We start from the raw sequence: 17,217 nt of genomic DNA on the forward strand, positions 1-17,217 counted from the left end.
AATGGCAAGGCCAACTGACCACTTCAACACATGCTCCCTGACAGCAACAATGGCAAGGCCAACTTACCACTTCAATGGCAAGGTTCAACACATGCTCCCTGACAGCAACAATGGCAAGGCCAACTGACCACTTCAAAGGCAAGGCCAACTGACCACTTCAACACATGCTTCCTGACATCAGCAACAATGGCAAGGCCAACTGACCACTTCAATGGCAAGGCCAACTGACTACTTCAACACATGCTACCTGACAGCAACAATGGCAAGGCCAACTGACCACTTCAATGGCAAGGCCAACTGACCACTTCAGCACATGCTCCCTGACATCAGCAACAATGGCAAGGCCAACTGACCACTTCAATGGCAAGGCCAACTGACCACTTCAGCACATGCTCCCTGACAGCAACAATGGCAAGGCCAACTGACCACTTCAATGGCAAGGCCAACTGACCACTTCAACACATGCTCCCTGACAGCAATGATGGCAAGGCCAACTGACCACTTCAATGGCAAGGCCAACTGACCACTTAAACACATGCTCCCTGACAGCAACAATAGCAAGGCCAACTGACCACTTCAATGACAAGGTTCAACACATGCTCCCTAACATCAGCAACAATGGCAAGGCCAACTGATCACTTCAAAGGCAAGGTTCAACACATGCTCCCTGACAGCAACAATGGCAAGGCCAACTGACCACTTTAATGGCAAGGCCAACTGACCACTTCAACACATGCTCCCTGACAGCAACAATGGCAAGGCCAACTGACCACTTCAATGGCAAGGCCAACTGACCACTTCAACACATGCTCCCTGACATCAGCAACAATGGCAAGGCCAACTGACCACTTCAATGGCAAGGCCAACTGACCACTTCAACACATGCTCCCTGACAGCAACAATGGCAAGGCCAAATGACCACTTCAATGGCAAGGCCAACTGACTACTTTAACACATGCTCCCTGACAGCAACAATGGCAAGGTCAACTGACCACTTCAACACATGCTCCCTGGCATCAGCAACAATGGCAAGGACAACTGACCACTTCAATGGCAAGGCCAACTGACCACTTCAACACATGCTCCCTGACAGCAACAATGGCAAGGACAACTGACCACTTCAATGGCAAGGCCAACTGACCACGTCAACACATGCTCCCTGACAGCAACAATGGCAAGGTCAACTGACCACTTCAATGGCAAGGCCAACTGACTACTTCAACACATGCTTCCTGACATCAGCAACAATGGCAAGGCCAACTGACCACTTCAATGGCAAGGCCAACTGACTACTTCAACACATGCTACCTGACTGCAACAATGGCAAGGCCAACTGACCACTTCAATGGCAAGGCCAACTGACCACTTCAGCACATGCTCCCTGACAGCAACAATGGCAAGGCCAACTGACCACTTCAATGGCAAGGCCAACTGACCACTTCAACACATGCTCCCTGACAGCAATGATGGCAAGGCCAACTGACCACTTCAATGGCAAGGCCAACTGACCACTTCAACACATGCTCCCTGACAGCAACAATGGCAAGGCCAACTGACCACTTCAATGGCAAGGCCAAATGACCACTTCAACACATGCTCCCTGACAGCAACAATGGCAAGGCCAACTGACCACTTCAATGGCAAGGCCAACTGACCACTTCAACACATGCTCCCTGACAGCAACAATGGCAAGGCCAGCTGACCACTTCAATGGCAAGGCAAACTGACCACTTCAACACATGCTCCCTGACATCAGCAACAATGGCAAGGCCAACTGACCACTTCAATGGCAAGGCCAACTGACCACTTCAACACATGCTCCCTGACATCAGCAACAATGGCAAGGCCAAATGACCACTTCAATGGCAAGGCCAACTGACTACTTTAACACATGCTCCCTGACAGCAACAATGGCAAGGTCAACTGACCACTTCAACACATGCTCCCTGGCATCAGCAACAATGGCAAGGACAACTGACCACTTCAATGGCAAGGCCAACTGACCACTTCAACACATGCTCCCTGACATCAGCAACAATGGCAAGGACAACTGACCACTTCAATGGCAAGGCCAACTGACCACGTCAACACATGCTCCCTGACATCAGCAACAATGGCAAGGTCAACTGACCACTTCAATGGCAAGGCCAACTGACTACTTCAACACATGCTCCCTGACAGCAACAATGGCAAGGCCAACTGACCACTTTAATGGCAAGGCCAACTGACCACTTCAACACATGCTCCCTGACATCAGCAACAATGGCAAGGCCAACTGACCACTTCAATGGCAAGGCCAACTGATTACTTCAACACATGCTCCCTTAGAAAGGTGCAACCCTAAAATATTGTTTGAGCAAAAATTCTCTACAAATTCTTTCCACCGTGTGCCATTCTCCTGTAGTGACTGACTGCTTGCTTACTAAGTTCAGCATTTACAAAGGGAAAGAAAATTGAGCAGATTATGTAATATCCTGAGGCATATATAAAAAGTGGTTACTACAGATGAGATGAAGGCAGAATGAGACACACCAAAAATGCAGCCCTACCTTGGGGGTGTAGGTTTTGATTGGAGGACAACCTCTTCCTCCACAGTTCAGTGCAAAGTGAATGAGTGGTTGCACTTCAGATAAGGACACCTGGGCAGAAATAAGCATATATTCTTAGGTTAATTCTGACTTAAAGTCTGTACCACTGCTTGCGGTTTATGACTTTGCAATACACAGACATTTCAAACAAATTCTGACTTGACATTTGTCACTTCAGTTTAGAAGACTAATATTCTTACATCTTTATTTGTCTACTAGATGACAACACAGTCATAGTACAGACAGTAATACTTTCCGTCCCAAATCATATAATTTAATTCCTGTTGAACAGACATAGAACACTGGAGCTTTTGCAAAAGATATTCAGTTGAGTGTGTAGTGTTTTGCAGCATGAGTTTTGTGTGCAGCAGGTTGCGGGTACAAATGAATTGTTTTAATTTTGATCAGCCAATATTTACTTGTATATGCATGTCTAGGTATGTATATTAAATTACAACAGTGGCTAATCTGGTGAAAAAACAAAACAGGTTTTAACATGTGTCCAGCAAGGGTGAGGTGGAGCACAAACACTGGAATGAGTTTTAACATGGGTTCTACGTCTTGTTTTTTATTCAGAACTCAACTGAAGAAACAATTGTGCATTCATTTGCGCATGAATATTTCCCATTATCAAATTCACGAGACCAAAGACATGAGAACCATATATGGTTCTAATAACAATTATACAAAAAGAATTGCAAATACAACACTCAGAAACATTAAAATGCTTTTCTACACAAGTGTCACATTTTATCATGGCTGTCTTTCACAAACACACTTCCTAGTCACAACAGTAAATAAAGTGACTGAAAAAAATTATATATATATATATATATATATATATATATATATATATATATATATATATACATACATATATAAATATCTCTCTCTCTCTCTCTATATATATATATATATATATATATGTATATATGGGTCCACTTCTAAATATTGAAAGCTCATAATCTCGAAATTCAAAATACTGAGACCAAAATCTTGAAAGATCAAAATACTGAAAACTCAAAATACTGAATTTCATATTGGAAAAACAGAGTACACCAACACTTACAATATTCCAGCATAACTACATAACAAAACATATTACTCTTCTCCAACTATAAGCAGGACGGCAAGCCCCCCTGTACCCCCTATACTCCCTATGTGGGGGCTGTGCCCCCCACACCCCCTGCTACTTAAATATATCAACTCTGAGATCGCACTCCACAGAAGAAAATGGCAAACATACCATTACCTGCTTCATGACTGCCTGTTGTAACCGTAGTCATGTTCCCTTTTAATGTACTGTACTACAACATAACTCCTCTTAGTGTAGTAAAGTGCGATCTCGGAGTTGATACATTTAAGTAGTGGGGGGTGCAGGGAGGCTTGCCCCCAGCTAATAGTTGGAGTAAAGTAATATGCTTTGTCTTTTATTTGTTTCTCTATGTACTTCTGGTGGATTATAGTAAGTGTTAGCATCCTGTAGTTTTTTTCGATATGAGGAAATTCAGTATTTGAGTTTTCAGCATTTTGAACTTTCAAAATTTTGGACTCAGTATTTTGAATTTTGTGATTATGAGCTTTCAAGATTTAGAAGTGGACCTATATATATATATATATATATATATATATATATATATATATATATATATATATATATATATATATGTACACACACACACACACACATGTACACATACACACACACATGCACACACATGTACACAAATATATATATATATATATATATATATATATATATATATATATATATGCCACACAGGGACAGCAGTATGCCTAATGGACAATTGCCTGATTTCCCAGTACTAAAAAAATGCAAAGCAATGTTTCTGTGATAAGGAACTTTACTATTCCCAACATAAAGTGACCTCTGAGATAGGATCTTGACCCCCCCCAAAAAAAATGTTTTAATTTGTATAGATCTGTTAGTAGTGCACGTGTTAGCAAATCAGAACTAGCAATCATTCTAATAATGAACAGTTGTATATGTTACAGGAAGATCACATTAATTTGTAGCTGCTAAATAGCTATCTATTTAGACAAAGCACACAGGATGGGAAAGAAGACCTACAGTGATCTACTCTGTAAAATGTATATCTAACTTTTGAAAACAGTATAAAAATAATGAAATTAAAATGACTGACTCATAAAATGGACTACATAAAGTTCTAATCTCAAAATCACTTCCTAGATAAATGTGTCCTCTTTGAAGTGTCAAAATAAAGCGGGATGGAGCATGTTGCTTGAATACAACCGTTGTGATACAGATTGCTCAAGACAGGCACATTCCATGGAAATCTTGTTGAATGGGAACTGACTGGCAACCCAGTTACCCAAATGCAAGGAATACAGTGCAGGTTTCTAGGATGAATAGTATCTACTCTAGTTTACTGGACTCAGAATTCTAATCCCTTCCCTAATTTGTGAAAGGTGTTTTTCCTTTCTCTTCAAGTTTACCCCCTGCTCTTTCAAAGAGCAGGTGGTTTTGATGTACCTGTCTTTGGACATGGTGGAGTAAATGTACTGTCGTTTGTTCAGCTCTTTTGGAAGCTTTACTTCTGTGAAATGTCGAAAATAAATAAATAAATGCCTTACAGGCTACAATCTCAACTAGTCAGAGGAGGTCACCTGACAGCTGATCAGGCTCATTTCAGACACAGGGCTTCTTACCAGGGGTATAGTCAATAAATGACATGTTGTACTCACAAACTCATACTGCTGCCACACCGACTCAGACATTTAAAAAGTGGGCACATCACTCAAGCTGTTGCCCCCACAACACTTAATATGCTTAACATTTGCAACTGTTCATTAAATAAACTATTAGAAATATTGATTTAAATGTTTAATCCTCTCTGCAAACAAGCTATATGCATGTTGTTAGAGGCATTAATTTAGATTGTTATAGACATAATATGGCATGATAAAACCCCAATTTTGTACTTGTGCTCAGAAGAAAAATGTACTCTGTAGAGTACAAAGACTATGCCTGGTTACACCCTTGTTTTTTTTACAGATACCTTACTTAAAGCCATTTGCTCACCTAATATCTCTGCCAGAGTGCTCTGTAAGGATTTTTTTTTTTTAAATCTGCCAACTCATTACACTTCCAAAACATATGTCACCAGTTACCTCTTTCTTCTCCATCACACCTCCAACATTTGCCATCAACCTAAGAAGAAATCTTTGACATTTGCTTGGGGTATAAAACTACCTATGCAAACGCTTCCAAGCAAAGATACCAAACTTCTGGACTTATGTCTTCCCTTGTAAATTGCTTTTCCAATCTCTCTTTCCAATCTTTTCTAACCGCCTCTAAACGATTCTTGTAGTTATTGTACAATATTGTATATGCCCTACTAATTATCCCTTTGTTTAGTATTATGTTTTTTTTCTTGGTTACATAACCGTGTGGTTAGTCTGTTTAAGTAATTCAAGTATAAAGGACAGAGTCCTCAGTATTGGGGTTCAGGGACATCGCCCCTTTCAAAGTGCACTAAATTTGTGGTTTTGTGACAAATCAACTAGCTGGTCAGTTATGATCGACTAGATGGCTTGCTGAGGAGTCTGGGGTTGGCACAGCTATGCAAAGAAAGGTACTGGGTTTGATTCTGAACGTAGTGACATATTATGTCCTTATTAGTCTCATTGCCATAACAATTTAATTTTTTCTGAACAAGTATCCAAAACATTTAAGCATTTTTGTATTATTGGCGCCATTCTTCACTGCACTTTCCATGATGTCAAACAAGCAGTGAAGTATATGGAGAAAATATATAAGTAAGCAAACATATCCTCTGTGCAGGTAATCTACTAACATTTTTGTAACATGCTAAGCAAAACTTGCATAACAAATGTTTGAAACAAAGTTTTAATTAGGGAATTCCTTAACTGGAGCTTTCCTCCACATGATTCCTTCTTTGTAATGGGAGCAAAAGGGTGAAGTCTCCTTTCATATTTAAATCATAAGAAGAAAGAAAACATTAATGAAAAAAAACTTTTGTTTCAACACCTCACCTCCTGAACCACACTCTGGGTGAAATTCCAAAAGCATTATTGTAAGCAAGTCCTCTTCAATTTCTACTTATGGGGTTTGGTATAATGGTTAAGGTGGTTGCTTCACAGACATAATGTATAGGGTGTGATTCTCACTTTTGAGGGAAATTGTCTAGGCTTAAAATGGCCTTCACGGGCAGCTAGCTTGGTACATACTTATGAATGTGCAAAGCAGCCTTTACAACACAGTTAGTAGGTTCATAGATAAGTGCTAGGCTAGCTGCCTTTGTGGGCCATTTTAAGCCTAGCCAAATTCCCCTTGAAAGGTGAGAATTAAACCATGTACCTTGTGCCTGTGAAGTAAACACCTTAACCATTATACCAACCCACAACTCTAATCCCCTGCTGAAATCATTAAACGCCCCAGTCCTAGCTGTATGTCTCATGCTAGAAAAGCCCTTCCAGTGTGATGTGCTCAAATGACATTCAAGAACATACTGGCGGTAAAGTTCTATCTCTTTATTGGCTTATTGGATACTTACTGAATCATGGTACTACCAGTACATGCAGATCATGGATGACCGGCACATTGTGATAGTACCCTGCTGCTCATGAAAGCAGTGGAATCTCCTCCATCAGTCACTCGCAAACAACTCATTTACACACACAGGCATGCACACAGGCACACATGCATGTGCATACATGTACGCACATGCACACTCTACCGTCCTTGTACCCATCCCTACACTCCCATGGTCTCCTCCATCCCTATAACACTTTAGTGCCATTATGATACTTTACAATACTCAGGTTTGCTGGTCTAGTGTAGCCCCCCCCCTACTTTCTTTTTTTTTTTCAAAACAGGTTTATTGTTTTAACATATAAGAGAACCCCCCCCCCTACCTTCTGATCCTTGTTATGATATAGGTGCCATTACAGCACTTTAAAGAGTCAACACTGGTGGTGCAGTTGTGTACCCCCCTAATCCTAATCCTAACGTTGATGTCATTACGGGTATTAGGCCTGTTCTATAGTGGGCTACCCCCATCCTCTTCATCCCTGTAGCAATGTTGGTGCCTCTGGGCAATTTATAGATTCATTCCTGGTGTCCATGGTCCCACCCCACAATCCCTGTACTGTGGTTGGTGCATTAAGGCACTTACGACTGTGCCCTGGTTATCCCCCACCCCCATTTTATTGTTTTGTGCCTTAGGGCACTCTTTCCTGGTGTCTAGTGTATCCCCTCATCCCCATCATAAATCTGGTGCTGATACAGCACTGTAGGGTGTGTATACCCTTCCCCCTTATCCCAATAGTAACTGTGCTGCCAGTACAGTACTTTTTCATATTATTCTCACTGTTGTCCATTGGTCCACACCCCCCTGTGAGTACTGTGTCATTATGGCACCTTTACAGTAAGTCCTGGTGTCTGGTGTTTCAACCCTGTCCCATTCATGTTCATGGCTGAACATGTCCTTTGGCTGTGTTTGTTACCATCACATGGTGGGGGTGGGCTGCTCTATATGGCTGAGTGCTTTCTTGAATCATTCAGTCATATAGATGGCTTCCTGCGAGTGGTTTGGGGGAAACAGCACCTGGCTAATTAGCATATGCCTCTCCACCTGGAATGCCTCATTAATATTCCACACAGCCACAAGGACAGCTCTTCATGGAGCTGCATGTCCTTATGTTGGAGAACTATGCAGCACCATGCAGGGGTGCATCCTGAATACAAAATACCTACTGTAACGTGTACACATAGTGGTAGGTTCATGAATCCAGCCTGGTATCTTGGAGAAGGTTAGAACAAGGTTTTATGAATCTCATCCATGATTTCAGTACCTCCCCAAAATGTAGTTTACAACACCAATGTTCACTAGAAGATCACACTTTTTTTAAGTGTCATTCAGCCTTCTTCACTTACATCCATGCATCTACCTTCCAGGAATTATAACAGCATGCAGAGACACAATGCAGCTGCCCATTCTTTCCTGTGAAAAAATGACAATTGATAACAATGAAAAAAAGGAAACTCCAGCACTACATCCCACATACATTTACTGAAATGTATCCGCACCTCAATGGGGGAGCACCTTAAACTCATATACAGTAACTTCACAGCTGCACAACAGCAAGGAAAGGCAAAACTACCCAAAGCACTGCACTAAGGCCTCTCAAAGTGATCTCATTATGCAAAGTACGCAATACAATCTATGATATACAGTAACTCTGACCAGTTACTATTAAGTAATTAGAACCTGAACACCTGGTTGCTGAGCAGATGTAGGTAAGTCAGCTGCAAAGACCGCCATGATGTGGTGCTGTAGAGGAAGTGCCACACAGCACTGCCCGCCCAGAGACGACGGCCTCTGCACAGATAATGCTTGGCATTTCTTGCTAAAAATAAATGCTTTGGAACAAAATAGTTAGCAAAGAAGCAAATATATAATTAAAATATATTCCTAAGTAACTAAATACCTGAATGCGTGGATCACCTTTGGAGAAAGGCCTGGTCAGTTGTGCAACACCTTTCTTGTTTCCTCGGAGGACACCATTTTCAATGTCCTGAAGTGTGAAGACTTGTCCACCAATCAGATAGCTGACACAGTTAAAAAACTGAAACCCAGAGACCACTGTTATTGATTTAAAACTGGTGCCAATTAAAAGAGACTTTTCAACATAAAAAAAAATTCAACAAAACATTTTAAATGTTAATTTCTCTCAATGGACTATACTTTGTTTTAGATATTTTTTTCATGGTTTTCAGAAAAGCATCTAATAACAAACCAACCTCTTACTTTCTGTCAGTAAAATTATAACCTATGGTTTAAAATGAGAAATTTATTTGGATTTTGCCTTGTAGTCCTCATCAACCAGAGTAGCCCCACAATGCGAGATGTTGTCAATCAAAAATGGTGGTACAACAACTCTATTCCCTATCTCATGGATTATAAGTAATGCTGAAATCTTATAATGCACATCCTGACATAATGTGCCATCACTGTGTTGGCTGACACGTGTCCTAATAGCTTCATAAACTTCCTAATGGAGACAGAAGTCTGTAGCTACCCAGTAAAACACATAAATTACAGTTGTGTAAGTAAATGTACATAAAGAAATGTAAATAGAGAAACCAAATGGCTTAATGGTTAAGGTATTTGCCTCCCATGCACAAGGTACAAGGTTTGATCCTGACCTCCGACCAATGCTTGTTTAGAGTTTGCATGTTCTCCCTGTGTCTCCGTGCGGTTTCACCCATGTCCGAAAAACATGCTGAGTGTTTCCAACTCAAACTCACCAATGAATGGAGCTATGGGCAGCAGCACAGACTCTACATGGTGCCTATAGGGGGAAAAGTTGTACAGACCAACCGCTTTGGGCATCTACTCTGGCGTGCAGTATCCTCAAGATAGGAGCACATGGATCACAAACTGCACGCCGTAGCAGGGCTAGCCACTTGATGGTGTAAAATATGGCTCTAGGTGATTCGGTCATGTTGACTAATGTCACCAAAAATGGACATGGGTAGTTACTGGTGATAAGTAGGTTGAGGACCTGGCCTACTCTGACCCACGCTAGTGACCCTTGCTAACAGGAGGAGGGGTATATGTGCCCCTATTGACCAACCAACTTGCCAAAGATGAACTGAGAATTGCTATGCTTAATATAGGTTCACTGACCGGACACATCTTGGAAGTGGATGACATGATGATACAGAGGAGGCTGGATATCCTGTGTGTCCAAGAGACAAGATGGAAGGGGCAGTGCAGCAAAGCCACTTGGCTTGGGATCCAGACTCTACTACTCACGTGGGGGATATGGTGTAGGAATTTTGGTGAGAGAGAGACTTCAGATGGCAGTGAGGGATATCATCAGAATTAATGACAGACTCATGGCAATCAGGCTCCAGTGTAATGACAGGGCAGTATTCATAATCTCAGCCTGTGCCCCAAGCAGGGTTGTGATAGTGAGAAAAGGAGTGCATTCAAATAGCAGTTGCAGGACCTACTAGATAAAGCAGGACAACATGAATTGGTGTTGATAATGGGTGGCTTGGATGCACATATTGGGACAGACAGAACATGATATGAGGACTGCCTTGGTCCACATGGGTGGGGCAACAGGAATAAAGAAGGAGAAGCCATTCTAGACTTCTGTCTGGGAAATGGCTTGATAGTAGCCAACACATGGTTCAGAAAGAGAGACAGTCACAAGATCACATACAAGAGTAGCCAACATGCAACTCAGGTAGACTTTCTCCTAGTAAGGAAAAGGCAATGGGGTAGAATCCATGATTGCAGAGTTATCCCCAGTGAAACAGTCAGCCCACAGCATAAACCACTAGTTGCCATAATCAGCTGCAAGCAGTGGTCAGATAAGGCTCTATGGTCAACAGAGACCAGGCTGAAGATCTGGAAGTTGACTGGAGAGAATGTACAGCAGTTCAAGGAATTACTCAGGACTCTAGCACCCCAGGAAAAGGAGGAAATAGGTGGAGTTGAAGAAGAGTGGCAGCGCCTAAAAACAGCACGTGTTAGGACTACAGAAAAGATATGTGACTGAGCCAGGTATGGAAATAAGGTACATAAGGAAAGCTGGTGGTAGAATTTGGAAGTCCAGAAAGTCATCAAAAGAGAGGAGAAGTGCAGGAAGAAGTGGGAGATAGGAAAGACTGACCAGACTAAGAAGGACTACTGGTTGGCTAACAAAGAAGCAAAGAAAGAAGTTGCAATAGCAAAGAAGAGGGCATCGGAGGCAGTGTGACAACTTCTGGAAAGTGACTCAGTAAGGGGCACAAAGAAACTATATCAGGTTGCAAGGCAAAGACAGAAAGATAAAGAAGATAGTCAAACACCCTTCATAAGAGATGCCAGCAACAACCTGCTCACCAGTCCATAGGACATCAAAGGCAGATGGAAGGAGTATTTCCAGCAGCTTCTGAATGAAGAAAACCCCACAGAAGATGTACTGCCCCAGAAACTGCCTACAATGAGAGAAGAAGAGGAGCCCACCCCAGAAGAAGTAAGAACAGCAGTAAGGAAAATGAAGTCAGGGAAAGCAGCAGGCTCAGATGAGGTCACAGCAGATAGGATAAAGATGCTGGGTGATATAGGAGAGAAATGGCTCCTGAGGGTACTAAGCAGCGTGGAGAGAAAGGCATATCCTAGATGACTGGAGAATAAGCATACTTGTGCCAGTGTACAAGAACAAAGGGGACATCCACAACTGTGGGCAGTATAGAGGCATCATACTCCTACCACACTGCATGAAAGTTCTGGAGAGGGTGATTGATAAACAGATACACAGAGTAGTAGAATGTAAGATGGTAAGATGGGAGATGAGCAGTTCAGATTCAGATCAGGATGCAGCACAATTGACCTGATGTTTGCATTGAGACAGATACTTGAGAAGAAGCTAGAGATGAGGAGAGAGTCCAACTGGGCCTTCCTAGACTTGGAGAAAGTATATGACAAGGTCCCAAGAAAGCTGATCTGGGCAGTACTGCAGTGGTCTGAAGTCCCGGAAACATTGGTAGAATTAGTACAGGCTATGTACAAGGACCCAGTGACTCAAGTACGAACAGTGTTTGGCCTCACAGAGGGGTTCCCAGTGAGAATGGGTGTACACCAGGGTTCAGCTCTGAACCTACTGCTGTTCATACTGGTGATGGAATACATTAGCAAACAGGTTGGAGGGGACAGATCAACAACGCTGCTGTACGCAGACGATGTGGCAGTACAGGCAGATTCTGAGCTAGAACTTCAGCAAAGGATAGGAGAATGGAATGCAAATCTGAAGGTATATGGGATGAAACTAAGCACAGATAAGTAATGGCAGTAAACTGGGGAAATCAGAAGAAGCTGAGAATAGAGACAGAAGGGAAGATAGTGGAACAGGTAAATAGCTTCAAGTATCTGGGAGGGGTGGTTGAAGAAAAGGGTAGTCTGAATAAAGAGGTTAAAGCTAGAATCAGAGGGGCTGCAGCCAACTGGCATAGAGTATCAGGTGTAGTCTATGACAAAAGAATGCCAAAGAAGCTGAAAAGTAAGGTGTACAAGACAGTGGTGTGACCAGTTCTACTGTATGGTACAGAAAACCTGGGCAGTAGAGGCAGAAGAGTTGAGAAGTTAGAGGTAATGGAAATGAAGAGCCTGAGAAAGGTGGTAGGATGCGCACTGTGGGACAGATGAAGAAATGAGGACATAAGAGCAGAAGCCAAAGTAGCCCTAATTGCAGAAAAGATCAAAGAGAACTGATTACAGTGGGATCAAACACTCAGTACCAAGGTGTTTCGGAAGTACCCCCAATATAATACGCTACTCCATGCCTCCAGCTTTCATCCCAGACATATAATTAATAACATTCCCAAATCTCAATTTCTTCACCTTAGATGTATATGCTCCTCTGAGAAATCCTACCAGGAGTTTCAATGTGATCTCATTAAGAGATTTGATCACAGGGGTTATGATCATAGCACTGTTTTGACTGCTAGTAGCTGGGCTTCTACACAAGCAAGATCTGATCTGCTAACATATAAACCCAGAGATCTGGATGACAATGCTAATCTTAGGTTTGTCACCACTTATGGGTGCAATATCAATGTCCTTATGGACATTGTTGATTGATATTGGGGTATTTTAAGGTCAGATGATAGAATCTCTGAAATTTTGGGGCCTAGGTGCTTGTTTTCTTTTCGATGGGCCCCCACTTTGGGGTCACACCTCAGCCATTACAAACATAGGAGGGAGACTATTCAACAGCAGACTACTTTATTTAGATATCTACTTAAGGGTTGTTTCCCCTGTGGTCATTGTTCTGCTTGCCAATATGTTCTCAAATCCAAAGGTTTCACCAGTGCAAATACAACCGAAGTTCATGATATCTTATTTTTTGGTAACTGTAGCACAGACTGGCTGATTTATTTAGCTAGCTGTTCCTGCTCAGCATTTTATGTGGGCCAAACATCTACGTCCTTGTGGGTCTGGATTTCTGAACATTTAAGTGATATTCAAAATAAACGAGCTTCCAGCTCATTATATAAGACACTCTCCAACATGCTACAGCACAGTTTACTTTTACAATCATTGATACAATAAAAGGAAATAGACAGGGCAAAATGGGTTGGCACTCTGTTTTAACTATCAGGGAACGTAATTGGATCATCAGGCTTGGGGGATTATTCAGGCCTGGTCTCAATGAGCAATTGTAATGAATTACTTAATTGGAGTGCAATATGTATTTAAGTCAACTTTAAATTTTCTGTGTGTTATGTTCACTGAGGAAGGCACACTGATGCCGAAACTGGTTTGACTGTTTTTGCTATAGCTCACTATAGCTTTTTGGAGTTGCCACAATAAAGAATTTGGGTTTCACTACTTGGTGCTGGCCATTTTTGTGATTGCTTCAGGTTTTGTGGGCCTTTGCACCAGCCGTACTTGCGGTTCCTGTGTGGGTATCTGGCCATCATGAACTTCCCAGAGGACACCAAGATGTTCAAAGAGGGCCTTTACCAAACTGAAAGCTGGTATCAAAACCATGGACTAAAATTAAATGTTAAGAAATGCATAGTAATATCCTTCGGTGAGCAAGAAGTCACACATAACTATCATATTGACAACACATCCTGAAAATTGATCCAGTAGTTAGGGATCTGGGAACCTTTGTAGACAATGATCATCATGAATCTACTGTTTTAAGAAACTGCTTTTTCATTGCACAACTTATTAATAAGGCATGGCATTCAGGTCCAGGGACATGGTAACTTCACTGTATTCTGCCGTCATCCGCAGCTTCTCAGGCATCCTTATTACTTTAATGCATGTGATAGAACAGCGTACAATTTGGTTTTATTTAAAGATAGCTGCTGCAGGTTTTCTTAGGGCTAAAAGTTGGTCTTTTTTGAAAGCATACAATCTGTTTTCACATCTGCAAGGGTAACCCAACTATACTACCGCCACTACTAACCACAGTCAGCATTAGCTAGTTGTCTTTACATACTTTAAAATCTTGTCTGACAACTTTGTTACTAATATTATAAACGACAAGAAACTATCTTAACTTGCAACATTTACTCTATATACTGTTGATAATCAGTATCTTGTTATTGTATTAAAGCCAACAACCTGTAATGTTGTTTACTATTGCTGCAACTTTGTATCTCTATTTATCATTTACATGATGTGGAGCTTTTCTCCCCTGGCATCCGCTGAAAAGGGACCTGCTTCCAGTCGGAATTTCCTGGTAAACTAATGTAAATAAATAAATAAATAAGTACCTTTTGTGTTTCTGTACCTAATTTCTGCTACTTTGTAAAAAACAAAAAAATATCCTCGTTTCCCACCTTTACTGAACTAGAATAGTCCAGTCTTCAGGTATTGCTGATCTCTGGGCTGTGTCATAGTTCCTGTGTTGCCCATATCCTTATTTGGATAGGAGGAAGCTTCTTTGTTCACCAGTGAGAGTGGGGAGCTCTGAGCAGCCTATCTGTCCCTTGAGGAGTGGTTCCAGCCCAGTGACTTGTAGCTTATTGGCCGTTTTGGGCCATTTCCTATCTCTTTCTAACCCCTGCTTTAAAGCCAGCTTTAGCACGCTTTTGCGCTTGTAATTTAAAGTTTGTCCTGTTTGTTGCATTTACCTGTTGAGGCTACACACTCAAGTGCGCTAGCCTGTGTTACATATTTATTGCATTTTCCTGCTGTTTGTTGCAAAAAAGAAAAAAACAAAAAAATTATCCTTGTTTCCCGTTTTTCCTGACCTAGAGTAGTCCAAATACAGGCTTTGCTGTATTCTGGACTTTTGGAAAGTTCCTGTGTTTCCCATTTCCTTTCTTGGATAAAGGGAGGCTTCTTTGTTCACCAGTGGCAGTGGGGAGCTTAGAGCAGCCTATCTATCCCTGGAGGAGTGTTCCCAGCATAAGAATCTGGTAGTCTATTGGCTGTTTTGGGCCAATTTCTAGCTCTTTCAAGTCCCCCCTGTATAAAACCCGCTTTGGCTCGGTTTTTGCGCTTGTTACTACTCAGCCAAGCTCCACGTGGTCCTGCAGAGTGGTGCTAGCAGCAGAGAGGCAAAAAGAGTGACTGCTAACCTGATAAAAGTGTTTTTTTTCCTGCTACTACCTGGGCGACTGTCCGATCTATCTAAACTGCAAGTATTTGGATTTGCATATTATGGGCGGCGCAGTTGTGCAGCGGTTAACGTTGTCGCCTCACAGCAAGAGGTTCTCCGGTTCGATTCTCGGCTGGGGTGCCTTCTGTGTGGAGTTTGCATGTTCTCCCTGTGTTCGCGTGGGTTTCCTCCGGGTACTCCGGTTTCCTCCCACATTCCAAAGACATGCATCTGGAGCATTTCTCCCCGGGCCTCTGCTGAAAACAGGCTCTGTGGAACCTAGTTGGACTTTCCTGGTCAACAAATGTTAAATAAATAAATAAATAAAATATTTCTGCTTCTTGAACTGTTTTAAACTGTTTAAAGTTGTTTTTGCACCTGCACTTTTAAAGTTTGTCCTGTTTGTTGCATTTACCTGTTGAGGCTACACACTCAAGTGCGCTAGCCTGTGTTACATATTTATTGCATTTTCCTGCTGTTTGTTGCAAAAAAGAAAAAAAAACAAAAAAATTCTCCTTGTTTCCCATCTTTCCTGACCTAGAGTAGTCCAAATACAGGCTTTGCTGTATTCTGGACTTTTGGAAAGTCCCTTTGTTGCCCAATTTCCTTTCTTAGATAAAGGGAGGCTTTTTTGTTCACCAGTGGCAGTGGGGAGCTTACAGCAGCCTATCTATCCCTGGAGGAGTGTTCCCAGCACAAGAATCTGGTAGTCTATTGTCCGTTTTGGACCAATTTCTAGCACTTTCAAGTCCCCCTGTATAAAACCCGCTTTGGCGCGGTTTTTGCGCTTGTTACTACTCAGCCAAGCTCCTCGTGGTCCTGCAGAGTGGTGCTAGCAGCAGAGAGGCTAAAAGAGTGACTGCTAACCTGATAAAAGTGTTTTTTTCCTGCTACTACCTGGGCGACTGTCCGATCTAGCTAAACTGCAAGTATTTCTGCTTCTTGAACTGTTTTAAACTGTTTAAAGTTGTTTTTACACCTGCACGTTTAAAGTTTGTCCTGTTTGTTGCATTTACCTGTTGAGGCTACACACTCATGTGCGCTAGCCTGTGTTACATATTTATTGCATTTTCCTGCTGTTTATTGCAAAAAAGAAAAAAAAAAGATTCTCCTTGTTTCCCATCTTTCCTGACCTAGAGTAGTCCAAATACAGGCTTTGCTGTATTCTGGACTTTTGGAAAGTTCCTGTGTTGCCCATTTCCTTTCTTGGATAAAGGGAGGCTTCTTTGTTCACCAGTGGCAGTGGGGAGCTTAAAGCAGCCTATCTATCCCTGGAGGAGTGTTCCCAGCACAAGAATCTGGTAGTCTATTGGCCGTTTTGGGCCAATTTCTAGCTCTTTCAAGTCCCCCTGTATAAAACCCGCTTTGGAGCAGCTTTGCGCGATTTTGCGCATAGCGCAGCATCGGGCAGCTCCGCTTAATTGGGTTTAAACCATTCTCGGCTCCACAAAGTCTGCTCTTCACTTTCCCTTAGAACTGATCTAGTTCTCATAATAAACACCCTATT

General features: G+C 42.0%; 1 protein-coding gene across 4 annotated transcripts in view; it reads right to left on the reverse strand.

Annotated features, from left to right (window-relative positions):
• Positions 1-17,217, reverse strand: part of LOC122802493 — a 230,403-nt gene that overhangs the window by 79,580 nt on the left and 133,606 nt on the right. For 3 of the 4 annotated variants that reach the window (XM_044072142.1, XM_044072143.1, XM_044072144.1), the window contains 2 exons: positions 9,084-9,221; positions 2,550-2,639 (listed from right to left, as the gene is read on the reverse strand). In XM_044072142.1, coding sequence (XP_043928077.1) covers positions 2,550-2,639; positions 9,084-9,221 — 228 coding nt within the window. The remainder of the gene's footprint in view (positions 1-2,549; positions 2,640-9,083; positions 9,222-17,217) is intronic. The other variant, XM_044072145.1, reaches the window with a different exon arrangement.

This window comes from Protopterus annectens, chromosome 5.part0 (assembly GCF_019279795.1).
Source record: "Protopterus annectens isolate FY-2018-M chromosome 5.part0, PAN1.0, whole genome shotgun sequence".
NCBI lineage: Eukaryota > Metazoa > Chordata > Ceratodontiformes > Protopteridae > Protopterus > Protopterus annectens.